Source organism: Erpetoichthys calabaricus, chromosome 8 (assembly GCF_900747795.2).
Source record: "Erpetoichthys calabaricus chromosome 8, fErpCal1.3, whole genome shotgun sequence".
Taxonomy (NCBI): domain Eukaryota; kingdom Metazoa; phylum Chordata; class Cladistia; order Polypteriformes; family Polypteridae; genus Erpetoichthys; species Erpetoichthys calabaricus.
In genome coordinates this window covers 139663713-139679076 of record NC_041401.2, presented here as the reverse complement: position 1 = coordinate 139679076, position 15364 = coordinate 139663713, and the positions used below count along the sequence as shown (strand labels likewise).

Below are 15364 nucleotides of genomic sequence, written 5' to 3'. Positions count from 1 at the left end.
TAGTATGTAGGAATGCACGAGGATGTTGTAACAAAGTCCGTATCGAATGGACATGTTTGATAGATGGGAATTGGTGATAAAGGATAGGACCTTGCAAGCGGCGCAGAGGCGTAACAAGCTGCTGAGGTCAAAACACGAAAAGAAAAGGAAGAATTATTGCTAGCGTTGCAGAAAATGAAGGTAGAGACAGAGCCCAAGCCTGAAAGTAAAAGAAAGAAGACCGAAAAGAAAGACCCCCTATACCCCGTAATCTGTCCTCCCCCTCCTTATCAAACTCCCCCGCCTCCACCTCCTGCACCCCCTCCTCCAACTGCACCCCTGTTAACAGACGAACCGTCTGGTGCAGGTTTTTATGATGAACAATATCATTATGACCCGTCCTCACATATTGACCCTGAGGAAGATAATTCAGATCATTCACAAGGTGCTACTGGGTTGCAATGGCAGAAACCAGAAGAGTCATCTGTCTCCCAGCGCAAGAGAAGTCAGACCCTCCGCTCTAAACCAATGGGCGGTTTTACTTCCCCTTTCGGCTCCCCTAAGCCTTCTGGCTCGACATTCTCTTGCCCCCTCATTGAAGTCCCCAACCCCCGACATGATCCCGCACAACTCCCAGGCAATAATAATCCCACTACTGTAATGATTCACCGAAATTGGGACATTCAAGAATTAAAAGATGTGGTGTCTGAACTTCCCGACCCCAAAACGGTCGGTGGACTGAAATTTGTGGAGCAGTTACAGCAGCTGGATGACATGTATAAACCAAATGCTGCAGAGTAGACACAGGTGCTCCGCCGAAAGCTGGGCACCACATGGGCAACTGTAAATCTGGGTGATCATAACGGTGCCCCTTGGCGTTGGAATGAAGCTCTTCCCCGAGGCTCCGGGAATGAAGGTCCTTTCCTCGGCCAGTGGGAGCCTTTGAAAGGAGCCCTGGCAGAAAAATATAAAAAGGGCACAGACTGGTCACAAATTTCAGCCGCTAAGCAGAAAAAAGATGAGGCAGTGGATGAATGGGCTCACCGGTTGCAAGATCTAATGGCTAATCACTCTGGGCTAGACAATGCAAACGATAGAACTCATGCTGCAGTGCCTCCTTTCGTCTCGGGACTGAGAAGTGACATTCAAAGCAAAGTTCGCACGTCCTGTATAGGCTGGGAGAGCGCTATGTTCGAGGAAGTCAAGCGTCATGCAGAGCATGCTGAGAGACAGACTAAATTAAAAGAGTCAGACACACAGACCAAACTTTTGGCTGCACAAATAAATTACTATGCTGGAAGAACTGACCCGGCTAGGGGGAGAGGACACGGAAATTTCTTTGGAGGTCGAGGGCGAGGAAGAGGACGCGGGTTCCAATTATCACACCCTAATAATCCTTTCGCTCAGATGCCTAACCCTTCGGAGCAGACGCCAGCGTCATATGCCTGTTACGGCTGCGGTGAACTTGGACATTTCAGACGCAACTGCCCACACAAGCGCCCTCCGCCACCCCCTCTCCCTGAGCCTAATGACATTCCTTGGTCCTAGGAATTAGCAGGGACCCCCAGCCACTTTTTCCAGTTTCCTTTGCTTACTCGTCATGCTGATACTGATCCTTTATTGACTTTAATAGTAAACGGCAAAGAAACTGTCTTTCTTGTGGACACAGGAGCCACGCGCTCCACTCTGTCACTGTTGGAGGTCCCTGCCTTGAAAGATACAGTACAGGTGCTTACTGCCTCAGGACAGCCTCATACTTTGCTGGTCTCAAAACCTCTGCAAGTGCAGCTCAGCACTGACAGCTCATCATTGACTCATCGCTTCCTGTTAAATCATTTGTGCCCTGTGAATCTACTGGGAAGGGATCTTATGACTAAATTGTCAGTCTCAATTTCTTTAACTGAACAAGGATTTTACTGCTCCATTCCTAAGCTCCTATGCCAAACTACACACCCCAAGCCCTCTTTTGCTGCATGGACCCTTGACATCTCCCAGCACACCCTCCTCTTGAAAGCCCTTCATTCTTTCCCCTCATGCCTATTTCCCCACTTACAAGTCCCGTACACCCTGCATTGTACTGCCCAGTATTTCCCCGTTGAAGTAGACACTCCTTGGTTAGAATCGTTTCTTTCCTCCAGCACATGCCCTGAAACTTATGCACATTCCATGTATTTTTGTTTCATCTACTAAAGCTGCTGCTTCGGTTCACCTCACCTATTCACAAAGTATTTTCTATCTAGGTGGTTCAGTGGCCCATGTCTCTCTAGCTAAATCTAACTCCGTTCGCTGGGTTGAAATTGGGGACTGGGTCGAAAAATGTCTAAATAGAACTGATTGGCTGTACGTTGCGCCAGGTATTTTTGACACCTCAGACCATCTAATTACTAAAGTATTAATTCAGATTGATCTGCCAGTTGTTTGTTCCCTGTGTCACCAGTCTCTCTCTTTATGCTCATTGCAAACTGATAGCTTTCCATGGCTCTCTTCGATTCCTGATACACTGTGGTCTCAAGGGAAAAATGATTTTGGCAGAATAGCAAATTGTGAACCTCTAGTAATCTTTCCAAAATCCTCCTTCTGTCCTCACCGTGCGCAATATCCACTCTCTCCTGAGGCTGAACTCGGAATTGCTGCTGTACATAAAGATCTCGTTAAGGGGGGCTATAATTCCTATTAAATATTCTCCTGTAAACTCTCCTATCTTGCCAGTAAAGAAAGCTGATGGCTCTTGGCGCTTTGTCCAAGACCTCAGACAAGTCAATTCTGCTGTCTTTCCTAGAGCACCGATCGTGCCTAATCCTTCCACTATTCTGTCTACAATCCCTCCATCCGCACGTTATTTCTCAGTTATTGACTTAGCAAATGCTTTCTTTTCTATTCCTGTACATCCTGATTCTCAGTTTTGGTTTGCTTTTACTTTTCAAAACCGCCGTTGGACATGGACCGTTATACCACAAGGTTATACAGAGGCTCCTTGTGTATACGGCCAAGCGCTTGCTCAAATTCTGGAAGGTTTCTGGCCTGACAGAGAAAGTGTATTGATACAGTATGTCAACGATTTATTACTCTGTAGCGAAACAGAGAAAGCATGCACACAAGATACAGAATTATTGCTCAAGCATCTTGCAGAAAATGGGCACAAAGTCTCCAAGGCCAAGATGCAGTTAGTTCAAACCACTGTCAAATATTTGGTGCATGACATCACTTGTGGTACCAGAGCTCTGTCAAAAGACCGCATAACCACTATCCAAAACCTGCCCAGACTGGTCACAAAACAACAGGTTATGTCTGTATTGGGCATTTTAGGTTATTGTCGACAATGGATTTTAAATTTTTCTGAAAGAGCACAGCCCTTACAAAATCTAGCTAACACTGCTGAACGTCCTCTTTCTGGCCGCATACAGTGGAATGAGCAGGCTGAGAAGGCTCTATGTGATTTAAAAAAGTGCACTACTCTCTGCGCCAGCGTTAGGGCTCCCTGACTATTCTTGTCCATTCACTTTGTTCGTGGACAAAAAGAGGGGATACATGAATGCAGTACCAACACCATGGAGAAAAACAAAGGCCAATAGCCTATTTTTCGAAAAAATTGGATCCAGTGGCTATGGGACTTCCAACCTGTCTCAGAGCAGTAGCAGCCACAACAGAAGCCGTGCTAGCCAGTACAGATATAGTGCTCAGGAGCCCCCTAACAGTAAAGGTGCCTCACGCCGTACACTCCATTTTAGTACAGGCCAAAACTTCACATCTCACTACTGCTAGGGCAATACACTATCAAAACGTACTCTGTACTCTGTCAAATGTCACAATTGAAAGATGCTCCACTCTAAATCCAGCCACTCTTCTTCCGACTGAAGAAGAAGGGGAGCCACACAACTGTCATGACGAAATAACTAAGGTCATAAAACCCAGACCAGACCTGCAGGAAACTCCACTAGAAACAGGAGAAGTACTCTACGTAGATGGATGTTCCTTGCGATTGGATAATGGAACACCCTCAACCAGCTATGCAGTGGTCAAAGGTGACCACCTGCTGGAAGCAAACCGAATTTCGTCAAGTTTAAGCGCGCAGGCAGCTGAATTAATTGCTCTCACCCGAGCCTGTCAGCTGTCAGAAGGGAAAGCAGTAACCATTTATACAGATTCCAGGTATGCTTTTGGAGTCTGCCATGATCATGGAGCATTGTGGAAATTAAGGGGATTCAAAACCAGTACTGGTAAGCCCATCCAACATCAGAAATTAGTCGAATCCCTCCTCGAAGCTATAATAAAACCATCAAGACTGGCAATAGTTAAATGCCAGGCCCACACTGGGAAACAAGATCCTGTCAGCAAAGGAAACAACCTGGCTGATCACTTTGCTAAACAGGCTGCCTAAAATAACACACCAATCTTTTTATTTCAACAGAAAGATGACAAAGACCCTGATAATCAAATTATCTCTTTACAGAGTGCAGCCACGGACAGAGAAAAGAGAAAATGGTCCAAAGAAGGATCCCTCTCTGATGGGGTCTGGACTCACAAGCAAAATAATAAACCTTTCCTCCCAAAAGCTTCTTTCCCAGGTATGGCAAAAATCGCACATGGCCTGGACCACGCCGGAAAGGATGCCATGATTCAAGATGTCGAGAGACATTGGGAAGCTGTAGTCTTCTCTACGTATGTAGAGCAATTCTGCAGGCGATGTGCGTTATGTCAAAAATTTAATGTAGGAAAGGGTACCCCGGTAAGTCCCGCCGTCACACCTAACCCAATGGGTCCATTCGAACATCTTCAAATGGACTTCATTGAACTAACATCATCTAAAGGGTACCGATACTGCTTGGTAATTGTCGATGTGTTCTCCCGATGGGTGGAAGCTTTCCCTTCCAAACATGCAGATGCCAAAACTGTGGCAAAAGCCTTGATAAAAGAAATCATTCCAAGATGGGGAATACCACAAAAATTGCAGACTGATAATGGTACCCATTTTGTGAATTCAGTAATCAATGAACTAACCACCTGGCTCCAAATTAACGTGCATCACTATTGCAAGTACCACCCTCAAAGCGGAGGTATAGTAGAAAGGTGCAATGGCACCCTGAAATCTAAATTGGCTAAGATCTGTGAGCAGATGAATTTAACCTGGCCTAATGCTTTACCCTTGGCCTTCATGGGATTGAGAGGGAGGACACACCGGCAGTTGGGACTGTCGCCGTTCGAAATTTTGACTGGACGACCCATGCCGTTGGCAATGTCAATCTGCATACTGTGGACAATGATCTTCTTTCCAGTCTTACAGGTCTCCGAGCATCCCTGAAGGAGGTCCACGAGCAGGTTAACCAGGCTTGGCGATCTAGTCCTCCACCAACGGAGTCACAGATTCCCTTGGGAACCTGCATACTGGTCAGAGACACCCGAAGGAAGCACTGGCATCAACCTCGCTGGAGGGGACCATTCCAAGTGCTGCTATCCACACCTCACGCCGTTAAAGTCGAAGGACTTCCTGCCTGGATTCACATGTCGCATTGCAAAAAATGGCATTCATAGCTCTGCTAGTCCTAATCTTTTCTATTCATCTGACTTTAGGACAAGGACAAACAGGTGGTGACCATCTGACTCACCAATTGAAGCAAATACATGGGGACTTTCCCACGTTAACTTTCCAAATAAGGAAAACTGCCTCATTCCAGATTGACTTTTGTTCCATTGCTCCCTGTGGGTCCAGTGGACAAGACAAATGGAGATTGTCTGAAAAATACGTTTGTGTGACTCGACCCAGGTATAAAACTGATTTAAATCCCTCCTCCAGTCTATCTGAATGTTCAAGCTGGAGTGATGTGTTTGCAAACACTGGCGACCAGGACTGGGGGTATAATCCGTGGCAAGCCCAGGAACATGATTTAAAAACAAGGTTTTCTATAATTAAATCAAGGTTTACCCCAATTCATGAATGTAAGGTAGAAACTTGTAATCCTTTGATTATCACTCTAAAAGACCCCTCATATCATGAAAAAGGACTGTTTAGCTTATACCTTCTTATTATTAAACTTTTAAGTTTAAAAAGGGGGGAATGTGGAATGGAATTTAAAATCTATTGCTAGCTTCTGTATGAAAATCTGCATGTTCTCTGTGTGGTTAGGTATTATTATAACAGCGTGCTTATTTAGAGTAGGGCTGCTAGCGTGTAATGCAGCTCTTGGCTACTCCCCGTCTTGTCTCAGCAGTGTCTGGTTATCGTCCAATTAAGATGCCAAATGTATGACAAGTTTTCTGATAAGCTTAATTAAAAATATAAGAAAAGATTAGAATTTCTGCTTTCCGTTTTAATCAACAAATTGTCTGCTCCTTTGAAGATCTCTATTATAAAAATACAGCTCACCCCCCCTTTTGGGTCTTTGCAAGCTGACAGGCTTTGTAACAGACCTCTGCTTTCCAAGAAGAAAAAGAAATAAAAAGATTTCTGCTTATTTGAAAAACTGTTTGCCTGCTGTTGTCTCGACACTTCGTCCACACCGGCTATCTAAACTGAGCGATTGGGGGAGAAGGGCCTTTGTCAGGGAGGTGACCAAGAACCTGATGGTCACTCTGTCAGAGCTCAAGAGGTCCTCTGTGGGGAGTGGAGAACCTTCCAGAAGGACAACCATCTCTGCAGCAATCCACCAATCAGGCCTGTATGGTAGAGTGGCCAGACGGAAGCCACTCCTTAGTAAAAGGCACATGGCAGCCCGCCTGGAGTTTGCCAAAAGGCAACTGAAGGACTCTCAGACCATGAGAAAGAAAATTCTCTGGTCTGATGAGACAAAGATTGAACTCTTTGGTGTGAATGCCAGGCGTTACGTTTGGAGGAAACCAGGCACCATCCCTACAGTGAAGCATGGTGGTGGCAGCATCATGCTGTGGGGATGTTTTTCAGTGGCAGGGACTGGGAGACTAGTCAGGATAAAGGGAAAGATGACTGCAGCAATGTACAGAGACATCCTGGATGAAAACCTGCTCCAGAGAGCTCTTGACCTCAAACTGGGGCGATGGTTCATCTTTCAGCAGGACAACGACCCTAAGCACACAGCCAAGATATCAAAGGAGTGGCTTCAGGACAACTCTGTGAATGTCCTTGAGTTGCCCAGCCAGAGCCCAGACTTGAATCCGATTGAACATGTCTGGAGAGATCTTAAAATGGCTGTGCACCAACGCTTCCCATCCAACCTGATGGAGCTTGAGAGGTGCTGCAAAGAGGAATGGGCGAAACAGGCCAAGGATAGGTGTGCCAAGCTTGTGGCATCATATTCAAAAATACTTGAGGCTGTAATTGCTGCCAAAGGTGCATCGACAAAGTATTGAGGAAAGGCTCTGAATACTTATGTACATGTGATTTCTCAGTTTTTTTATTTTTAATAAATTTGCAAAAACCTCAAGTAAACTTTTTTCACGTTGTCATTATGGGGTGTTGTGTGTAGAATTCTGAGGAAAAAAATGAATTTAATCCATTTTGGAATAAGGCTGTAACATAACAAAATGTGGAAAAAGTGATGCGCTGTGAATACTTTCCGGATGCACTGTAGCTCACAGGATGTTCAAAGGAAAAGTAAGAACAACAGAAAAACAAATTACTTATGAATAGTAAAGGATTAATAATAAAAAAATCAATACAGGCTTACATAAAAGTAAATATATAATTAGCAGATAGAAAACGATAATATACATAAGGATTCTCCCTAAGTCCCCAAAGTTAAGTACAATGATAAAATCAGGTGGCCGGGAGGATATATTCAGGGTAAGTTTGCATTAAAGACTATATACTGTACTAGGAAAGGTGAATAAAATTAAATCTGAATGTTAAGCTTTGCTTATGCATAAGCTCTAAAAATTCCTCATAAAGAACCACTGTTCAATATTTCAGTATGTATTCACTATACAATTCTGGAAAAAAATTGTTTAAAACCACATTACTTAGAATATGATGGAAATATTAATATAAAAATTTCTGTTCTTGAGTCCCCTTTTCATTAATAACAGTTTCCTAAAAGATGAAATAAATATTTATTTTTTTACATGAATGCCTCTGTTGATAATATTTTTGAACTCACAGAAAGCTAAGCAAGACACACATGGAAGGCAACACGTCAAGCCATCTGCTTCCTGTGTTAGGAATATTTAGGAGCTTTTAGTGCTTGAGAGTGACATGGAGCGATAGGGAACCTAGCACATGGATTAATAATGAAATTTTATCATTTTACTGTTACTTTGCCTTCTAACTTCAAACAATAATGCTGATAAATGAACATAAGAAAGGTAATGTTCTTAGGAAAGATTATGGACTTCTGCAAGAAAATCAAAAGTCATGCTTAATTTTGCACATCAAAACAATGTTGTGCAGGTTCTCCAAATCAATCCCTAAACAAGCAACAAAATATTAATTTTATACAAATATATGATATATTAGAACAGCAGTGTTAGAAAAAAGTGAACTTTTTATAACTGGTCTAAATCTCTGAAAATGTTAATTTAGCCATATCAAAGGAGATGTACTGCTCTTAACATGCCTTTGGCAAGTAAACCTACATTTTTGTGCCCTTTCTCCATTTCCTTAGCACAAGCAGCCAGAGCTGCTTTGGTCTTTGCAGTTATCCCATCAGGTGAGACAATCACCACTTTACGCTGCTTTGCGGGTAGCTGGGAAAGGACATCACTTTTGAGACGGCGTAACATCAGAGACTCTTCCAGAAGCAATTTTAGTTCATTCAAGTTTGAGGATCCTGAGTAATCCCAGCCCCAAGGTAACTATAAACCAGAAAATAAAAATTGTATCAACTAAATGGTATGAATTGTTAAACATATTCCTCATCTGTGTCATGTTTAGAGGTAAATTGAAATTACTTGGCTTCATTTTAAGTGTACAAAGGATTAAAGAACATACCTGTTTAGCATCACAATAACGTGCTCCAAAATCATGGAAACGTGGGAAGAATGATGGACGCACAGCAGTAATCTGGGTATACAGCTCTGCAGGTCTCGACATGGCAGGTGTACCAGAAAGAAGGATCACTCTTTTTGCTGCCTAGGATTAATAAAACATACAAATGGTTATAAAAAAAAAATCTTCAAACAAAAATCTGAACTACAATCAAGTGTACTGGATCTCAAATGTGGTACTTGCACCCCAAGAGTCCACTAGAGAATATGTGAAAATTATTTGCAGTGGTGGAGTGAAAATGTATTTTTTCTTTGCTTTAAAATGCTGCTCCATTTATTCTCTCCACTCATTCAGGGTTTTATTAGGTAATTCATACCACATGTACTCCCTCTAATTCACAAGTTTGTGGTTCTCTGGAACTGTACATGTGAACCACCTAGACATTCCATGTGCCAGTTTTCAAGAAAATGGAGAGTTATTGTACTCACCAGCACAGCCTGTAACTCTACCAGTACCACTTTATTAACCTATAAACACCAGTTGAAGAATGTTTCAGAATATTCACATACAGAATTTCAAGACTGAATATTAGAGTACTTCAAGTAGGACTGAATACTCAAGTTACACTAGGAGGTATACAATTTATAGAAATGAAGCACACAATAAACAGCCCACTATCATGGAAAAATCTACATTTTAAGGCAATGTCTCCGAGTGTGTATCCCAAAAGTTATTTTTTGCTCAAAGTGGATTAGATGTATTTAATTTACAGCTCTGTTTTGTCTTGGTAGAGTTCTATATTACTCTACTTTCTACTTTTGTATTCTTTAATGTGTAGCCTTTGTCAGAATGCCTCAAATCCCATAGACTTACCACTGCTTATAAGGTATTGTATTTTATAACTTCTCCCCACCTTCCCTTCTACGTCTATAGCCTCAGGCAATTACATAGAGTAAAAGACATGCAGGAGTAAAGTTACAACTTTAAATAATGTATTATTGATAACATTCATAAAATAATACCAATAAGCAAAGTACATTTGAATATTGGCAACCATACAACCTTAGAAATGCTGATGTGTAGCTTCAGACAGCACACAGACTTGTTAGTTACTTAAAATGTCTCTAGTTAAGTTTAGATAGCTTTTTATACATGCAAGCCACTTTCCTGCAAAGACTGCGGTTCTTTAAACATGAAAGCTTCTCACCAATGAAACACTAATATTACATTGCTTTGTCTAAGTTACAAATAAAGACATACAAAATATTTATCAACTTATATACAAAATTTCACATCACAACAAGCTCATCTACAAAGACGCTACACAACTTTTAAATAATTACTCATTTGCTGCATCAGTTAAGGTAAGTTTTTGGTCTTATCAAAAACTTAAATCCTAAAACTTTCAAATTATGTGAAACAGTGCATTTGCAGTCTTTTTTGTAATATGTTCCTGGCCCTCCCACAGAGAAGGTTAATGTATCTTTGGCGAAGACTGATTAATTTTTTTTTACCTCATCAATCAAACCAACAAGTCTTTTGTCCTACAGAAGGGCAGGATATATAAGGTGTAAAGTAAGATATAGTACTCTTTTTATTATATAGTACTCCTTTTATCTTGGCAGCTTTATTATATACTTAAGGTCAAATTCTACTGTATTTTTGGAAGCATGTGCTTTTAATGAAAATAAGAAAAATACATAAAATTCATTTTTACAGTATATTAGAAGTTCCTCTGTTACACACAACAATACAGTTGATGGGCATACCTTTCAATTGACCAGGCCAAATTTTTTTTAATTAAAATATGTAACTGAAACTTACAATTCTGATAAAAATAAAGTCACTGAAAGTAGCTGAGCCAAACAGATAACAGCAACAAACAAATACAAGACACCGCATCTAATATATAAAGCAGAGTCTATGTTTGTTTGTCCGCCATACAAATCTGCACAGGGCGTCTGATCGCCACGAAACTGGGCATGGGGCTGCTTTGTGACCAGGAGGAGGTCATGGGGTATGTTTGGTTGGGAAAAATGTCCTTGGTCAAGCACAGGACACCTTTTGACCGACACAACGTTCGCAAAAAGTCCCCGTACTTATAATCGACAAGATGGCCGCACGTTACAACAGACGTTAGCGGCAGCGCCATCTAGTGGCATGTTTGGTCTCTGTGCATCCCTCTTTACCAATGTTTCTTTAAATTGCTACGACATTGCAGAAGTGTCCAAGTATGAGAAAGCCGACAGCTTTCATCGCGTGAAGGGGAACTGCCATATGGATGTAAAACGTGAATGACAAAGTGCGCGTGAATGGCTTTCCGTATTTGTGGTGCTATTTGCTCTAAGGCTGAAGGGCAATCACTCCATGTTAAAAACATCAATTTGGAAAATCCACACTTTTCACACAGACAACTCTACGTTACATGTTCTACAGTGGGCAATCCTCACAATTTGTTCATTTTCGGAACCCCACGACAACACAAAAAATATACTGTATCCAAAGCCTCTAAAATGACCACTTATATTACCTATTACAATAAAATGTCAATCAGAAAAATGTTTGTTCGATTTCTATGTTCTGTTTCTTTCATTTGGGAAAATAACCAGTTATAGATTCCTGGGCAACGGCGGGTACTCCTGCTAGTTCTGTATAAAATTATACTGTGACTGTGCTCCATTAAATTAACATAGTGACAGAAGAAAGTCCAAATTAATCTAACAAATGCAGGTGAATAGAGCATATATTTATACTGCCAGCAGCTGGGAACAGTTTAGAATTTTACAAATAAAAAAAACCACAATCTTACTACACAGTTGCTGGTAGGACTGATTTATGAAGGTCAAAAAAAACTTTTATTCAATGTGACTCAAAATGACATTTGCCAAAACACACACAAGTATGAACAAACATAATTAAGCTAAATATAGAACAAAATATTTTAAATTCCCTTCCTCCATTCTGTGTTCAATAAAACGCAGACCCCGCCAACCCAAAAAACGAAACCCCTTTAACTACAACTGGGAAGTGGTCCAAAATATATATTAAAATCCAGGATGCCAATCTCAGCTGACCAGGAGAAGGAAGTAAGCTCTGCTTTAAAATTTTTAAATAATACAAAAAATCCCAGTGAAACACCATACTACTACTACTAACTCCTAAAAATAAAACAAACGCATCACTTTTTTACTTTAAGCCCTTCATCATAATACATTTACAAAAAAAGCACTGCAATATTGAGCCATTTATTCCTAAAAGAAAATGGCACCCACTTTGGCTACAGTTGTAACGCTAGAAAAAATACCTCTGATCAATTGATAGGTAAACAGATAGATATCTCATTTGTCCCCAAGGGGAAATTAATACTGGCTTGGCTAATGATAACACATCTCTTGTAGTCTAATAATAGGCTTACAGGTGGGAGTATGATGGATAAAACTGTGGTCAGATCTGCCCTGTTGTGCCACAGCTTTACCTTTAAATGCATTTGACATTTAAATAAAGCATATCCAGCTTGTTGTTTCCTTGACTGGAACAGGACGCATACTGAAAGAAGTTTGTCATCGTTCCTTTCAAAGTCGCATTTTTCAAGTTACCCTATATATGGAATGATTCATCATTAGAGTGTTTGTAGCAGAGTGAATAATTTCTATTGCCATGTCCCAAGGTCCAAAGTGGAAGGAATATATAAAATGATCAGAATGAATTTGTATGGGGCTGCATCAGAGTGCATCTGCAAAGGAAAAAAGGTTAAAGGCTATTTTCACAATAAAAAATGGCTATATGTTTGCAAAGGCAAATAGGCAGAAGTTCAACTGTAATTGCAAATGGCTTTGGCGATATTGGGGAGTCATGTATAGTACCATGTTCTAAAGTGAAAGGGTCAGAATTTATATTGTTTATGTACAATATACCATAAAATGTTTTTGGGGTGGACTCTAATACACATATACACACATGCATAGTACAGTGTACAACATATAGAGTCTTTCTCTGTTCTTTTTTGCTAAAGTTTTCGCCAAGCCATGGCAAGTTTTTATATAACCACTTTCTACAGAAACAGGCAATGTCATGTTGCTGCTCTTGAAATCTTTGATAATTATACCATATTAGTTATAAAAACTGGCACTCTCCATAAGCTCAATGGTAGATGTTGTGTGGGGAGGATTTTCAATGTTTCAGTGTGGAAATTTGCTTCTAGAATTTTACAGGGCATTTAAATAAATCTAAAGTAAAATCCACATGTATTAAAAAGTATAACCCTTAATATTCTTTTATGAGAATGAAATTCTTTTGTTTGTTTTCTACAACAAGGAGCAATACACTACAGCTTTCTTGATTTTCTCTGTGATTAGATGACAATTTAAAGAGCTTCAGTATAGGATAAATAGCAAAGCGTTGATGTTGTGCTCAAATGACAAGTTAATATATCATATTAAGCAAAACTTTACCACTTCACTAAAAAAGTTTCAACAAAGAAAAGCAAATTAAAATGTAATTGTGATAAAGTTTGGCTAAGCCCACAGCAAATAAAAACATTAATGAATCCAATGTTTTTGTTGAAAGGTACTACTGTTTGGTGTAAACTAAAAAAAAGTGGTTCTCCAATAATCAACAGGTCACAGATCTCTACTTCAGATTTTAAGTATTTTTATATCTATACCACAAAAGTATCTGTAAGCTTATACCAAATGTTTACTCATACATTAGTTGTGGTTGCAATTATATCTTTAAACACATTAGCTTTTTGCTTAAAAAAATATGTGCACTTATGTATAGGAGAAATACAGAGAACCACAGCACCACTTAAAAGAAACCCGACAATTTATTTTTCATTCTGCTGAAAACCAGAATCAAATATTAATTAAATTAACTAATTTTCTTATGGCTTTTCTTATGCTTTAAACTGCAGAAAAATGTCTTCTTGTTCTGAATTAGTAAATAAAAAAAAAAAATAAAAAGTAAACTATCCTACCTTTAACAAAGGCATTGCAGCTTTGTAGCGTGCCGTCTTTGTGTTCTTCATGAAATGAGATTCATCCTACAAACAAAAATAATTAAGAACAAACCACTTAAATGTATTTTCATGATGACATAATTGTAAGACATACACTTTTAAAATATTTTGCAAGTAAATAGATTAATGACTGTGAATTTGTAAACCTTTTAATGTATAGCTTATAATGTCAAACATGTAACTACTACAGCAATTTTAAAGCTTTGTGTATTTTATAAGTAACATAAAAAAACAGACAAATAATTATGTTCCCATATCAATACAATGTAATTTGTACACAATATATTTAGAATATGCCTTTATAGTGCCTCATTGCTCTGTTTATCGCTAGCCAAGTACAAAAGAAATCTTCAAAACCGATTCCTGCTGCACTACGTCATATGACATGTTTCAATTATTAAAAACAAGATACATAACAAAAAAAATTCTCTATTTTCATATCCAGTGGAAAGCACAAAAACACAAACATTCCCTTGTATTGTTATATGAAGGGCACATCAAGTGCTAGTATATTAATTTGCAATTTAAATGTAATAAAAGCAACATTGTATCCAGTAAGCCTATTCATTTTTTTCAGTTTTAATCAGGTTTCTCTTTTTTTTCCCCTTTTAAATTATTGGGAAAAATTACCAGCTTTCCCCTATAGGCAGTGTATGTTGATTTGCCATAAATGTTCCCTTTTCTCAAAATAAAAAGTTACAAACGTATTAAGATTATATTATTAGGAAGTGTGGATTTAAATGGAGATGATGAAGATATATCATTAAGTGTGTGGTATATGTTAAATGAGTTTTTCAACTTTTGATGGATATTTATACAGCACATTTTCTTTTGAAAATGCATACGTATACAAATATATAAAAGGTACCTAGACAACTGTGCTCAGATCTGGACAGAAATGCTTTCACATATTATCATATCATTCCTAAATTATAAAGTCTGTACTTTAATCTATTTAATTTTAGCTTATGTTTTACTGTGAGCCTATTTCAAGGGAACAATTGAAAATAAAAGCATCAACAGTCAATAGAAAAGTTTCTTTATTTCCACTAGATATAAAACAGTTTTTCTGCTTTAGGTAAATAAAAACTGCTTTAAAAACAATTTATTGTACAAGAATCAAGCACAAGGAAACCAGATTGACTGCAGTTTACTTCATTTCTAAGAAATACAAAATCTCATGAAGAAAGCCAGGATATATATGTAGAGTATATGTTTAACTCACCATGATCAATACTTTAAATGAAGTTCCTGAAAGTTGTTTATCCATTCTGCTAAGCAGATCATAGCTTATAATGCTGATAAGACCAGAGATCAAGCTGTCTTTGGCCTTAACTATAACATTGATGTTTTTTGGATCTACAGATGGCAGCCACCTCTGAAAAGCCTAAGGAAGAGTCAAATTTTAAGAGATTTATGAAAACACCAAATAACATAATTCCATTTGTATTTTTCCTTTTTCACTATACAAATTT

General features: G+C 39.1%; 1 protein-coding gene across 2 annotated transcripts in view; it reads right to left on the bottom strand.

Moving 5' to 3' along the window:
* Positions 1-15364, bottom strand: part of smarcal1 (SWI/SNF related, matrix associated, actin dependent regulator of chromatin, subfamily a-like 1) — a 140919-nt gene that overhangs the window by 47566 nt on the left and 77989 nt on the right. For both annotated transcript variants that reach the window (XM_028807540.2, XM_051931368.1), the window contains 4 exons: positions 15115-15276; positions 13848-13913; positions 8876-9016; positions 8521-8739 (listed from right to left, as the gene is read on the bottom strand). In XM_028807540.2, the coding sequence (XP_028663373.1) occupies positions 8521-8739; positions 8876-9016; positions 13848-13913; positions 15115-15276 (588 nt within the window). The remainder of the gene's footprint in view (positions 1-8520; positions 8740-8875; positions 9017-13847; positions 13914-15114; positions 15277-15364) is intronic.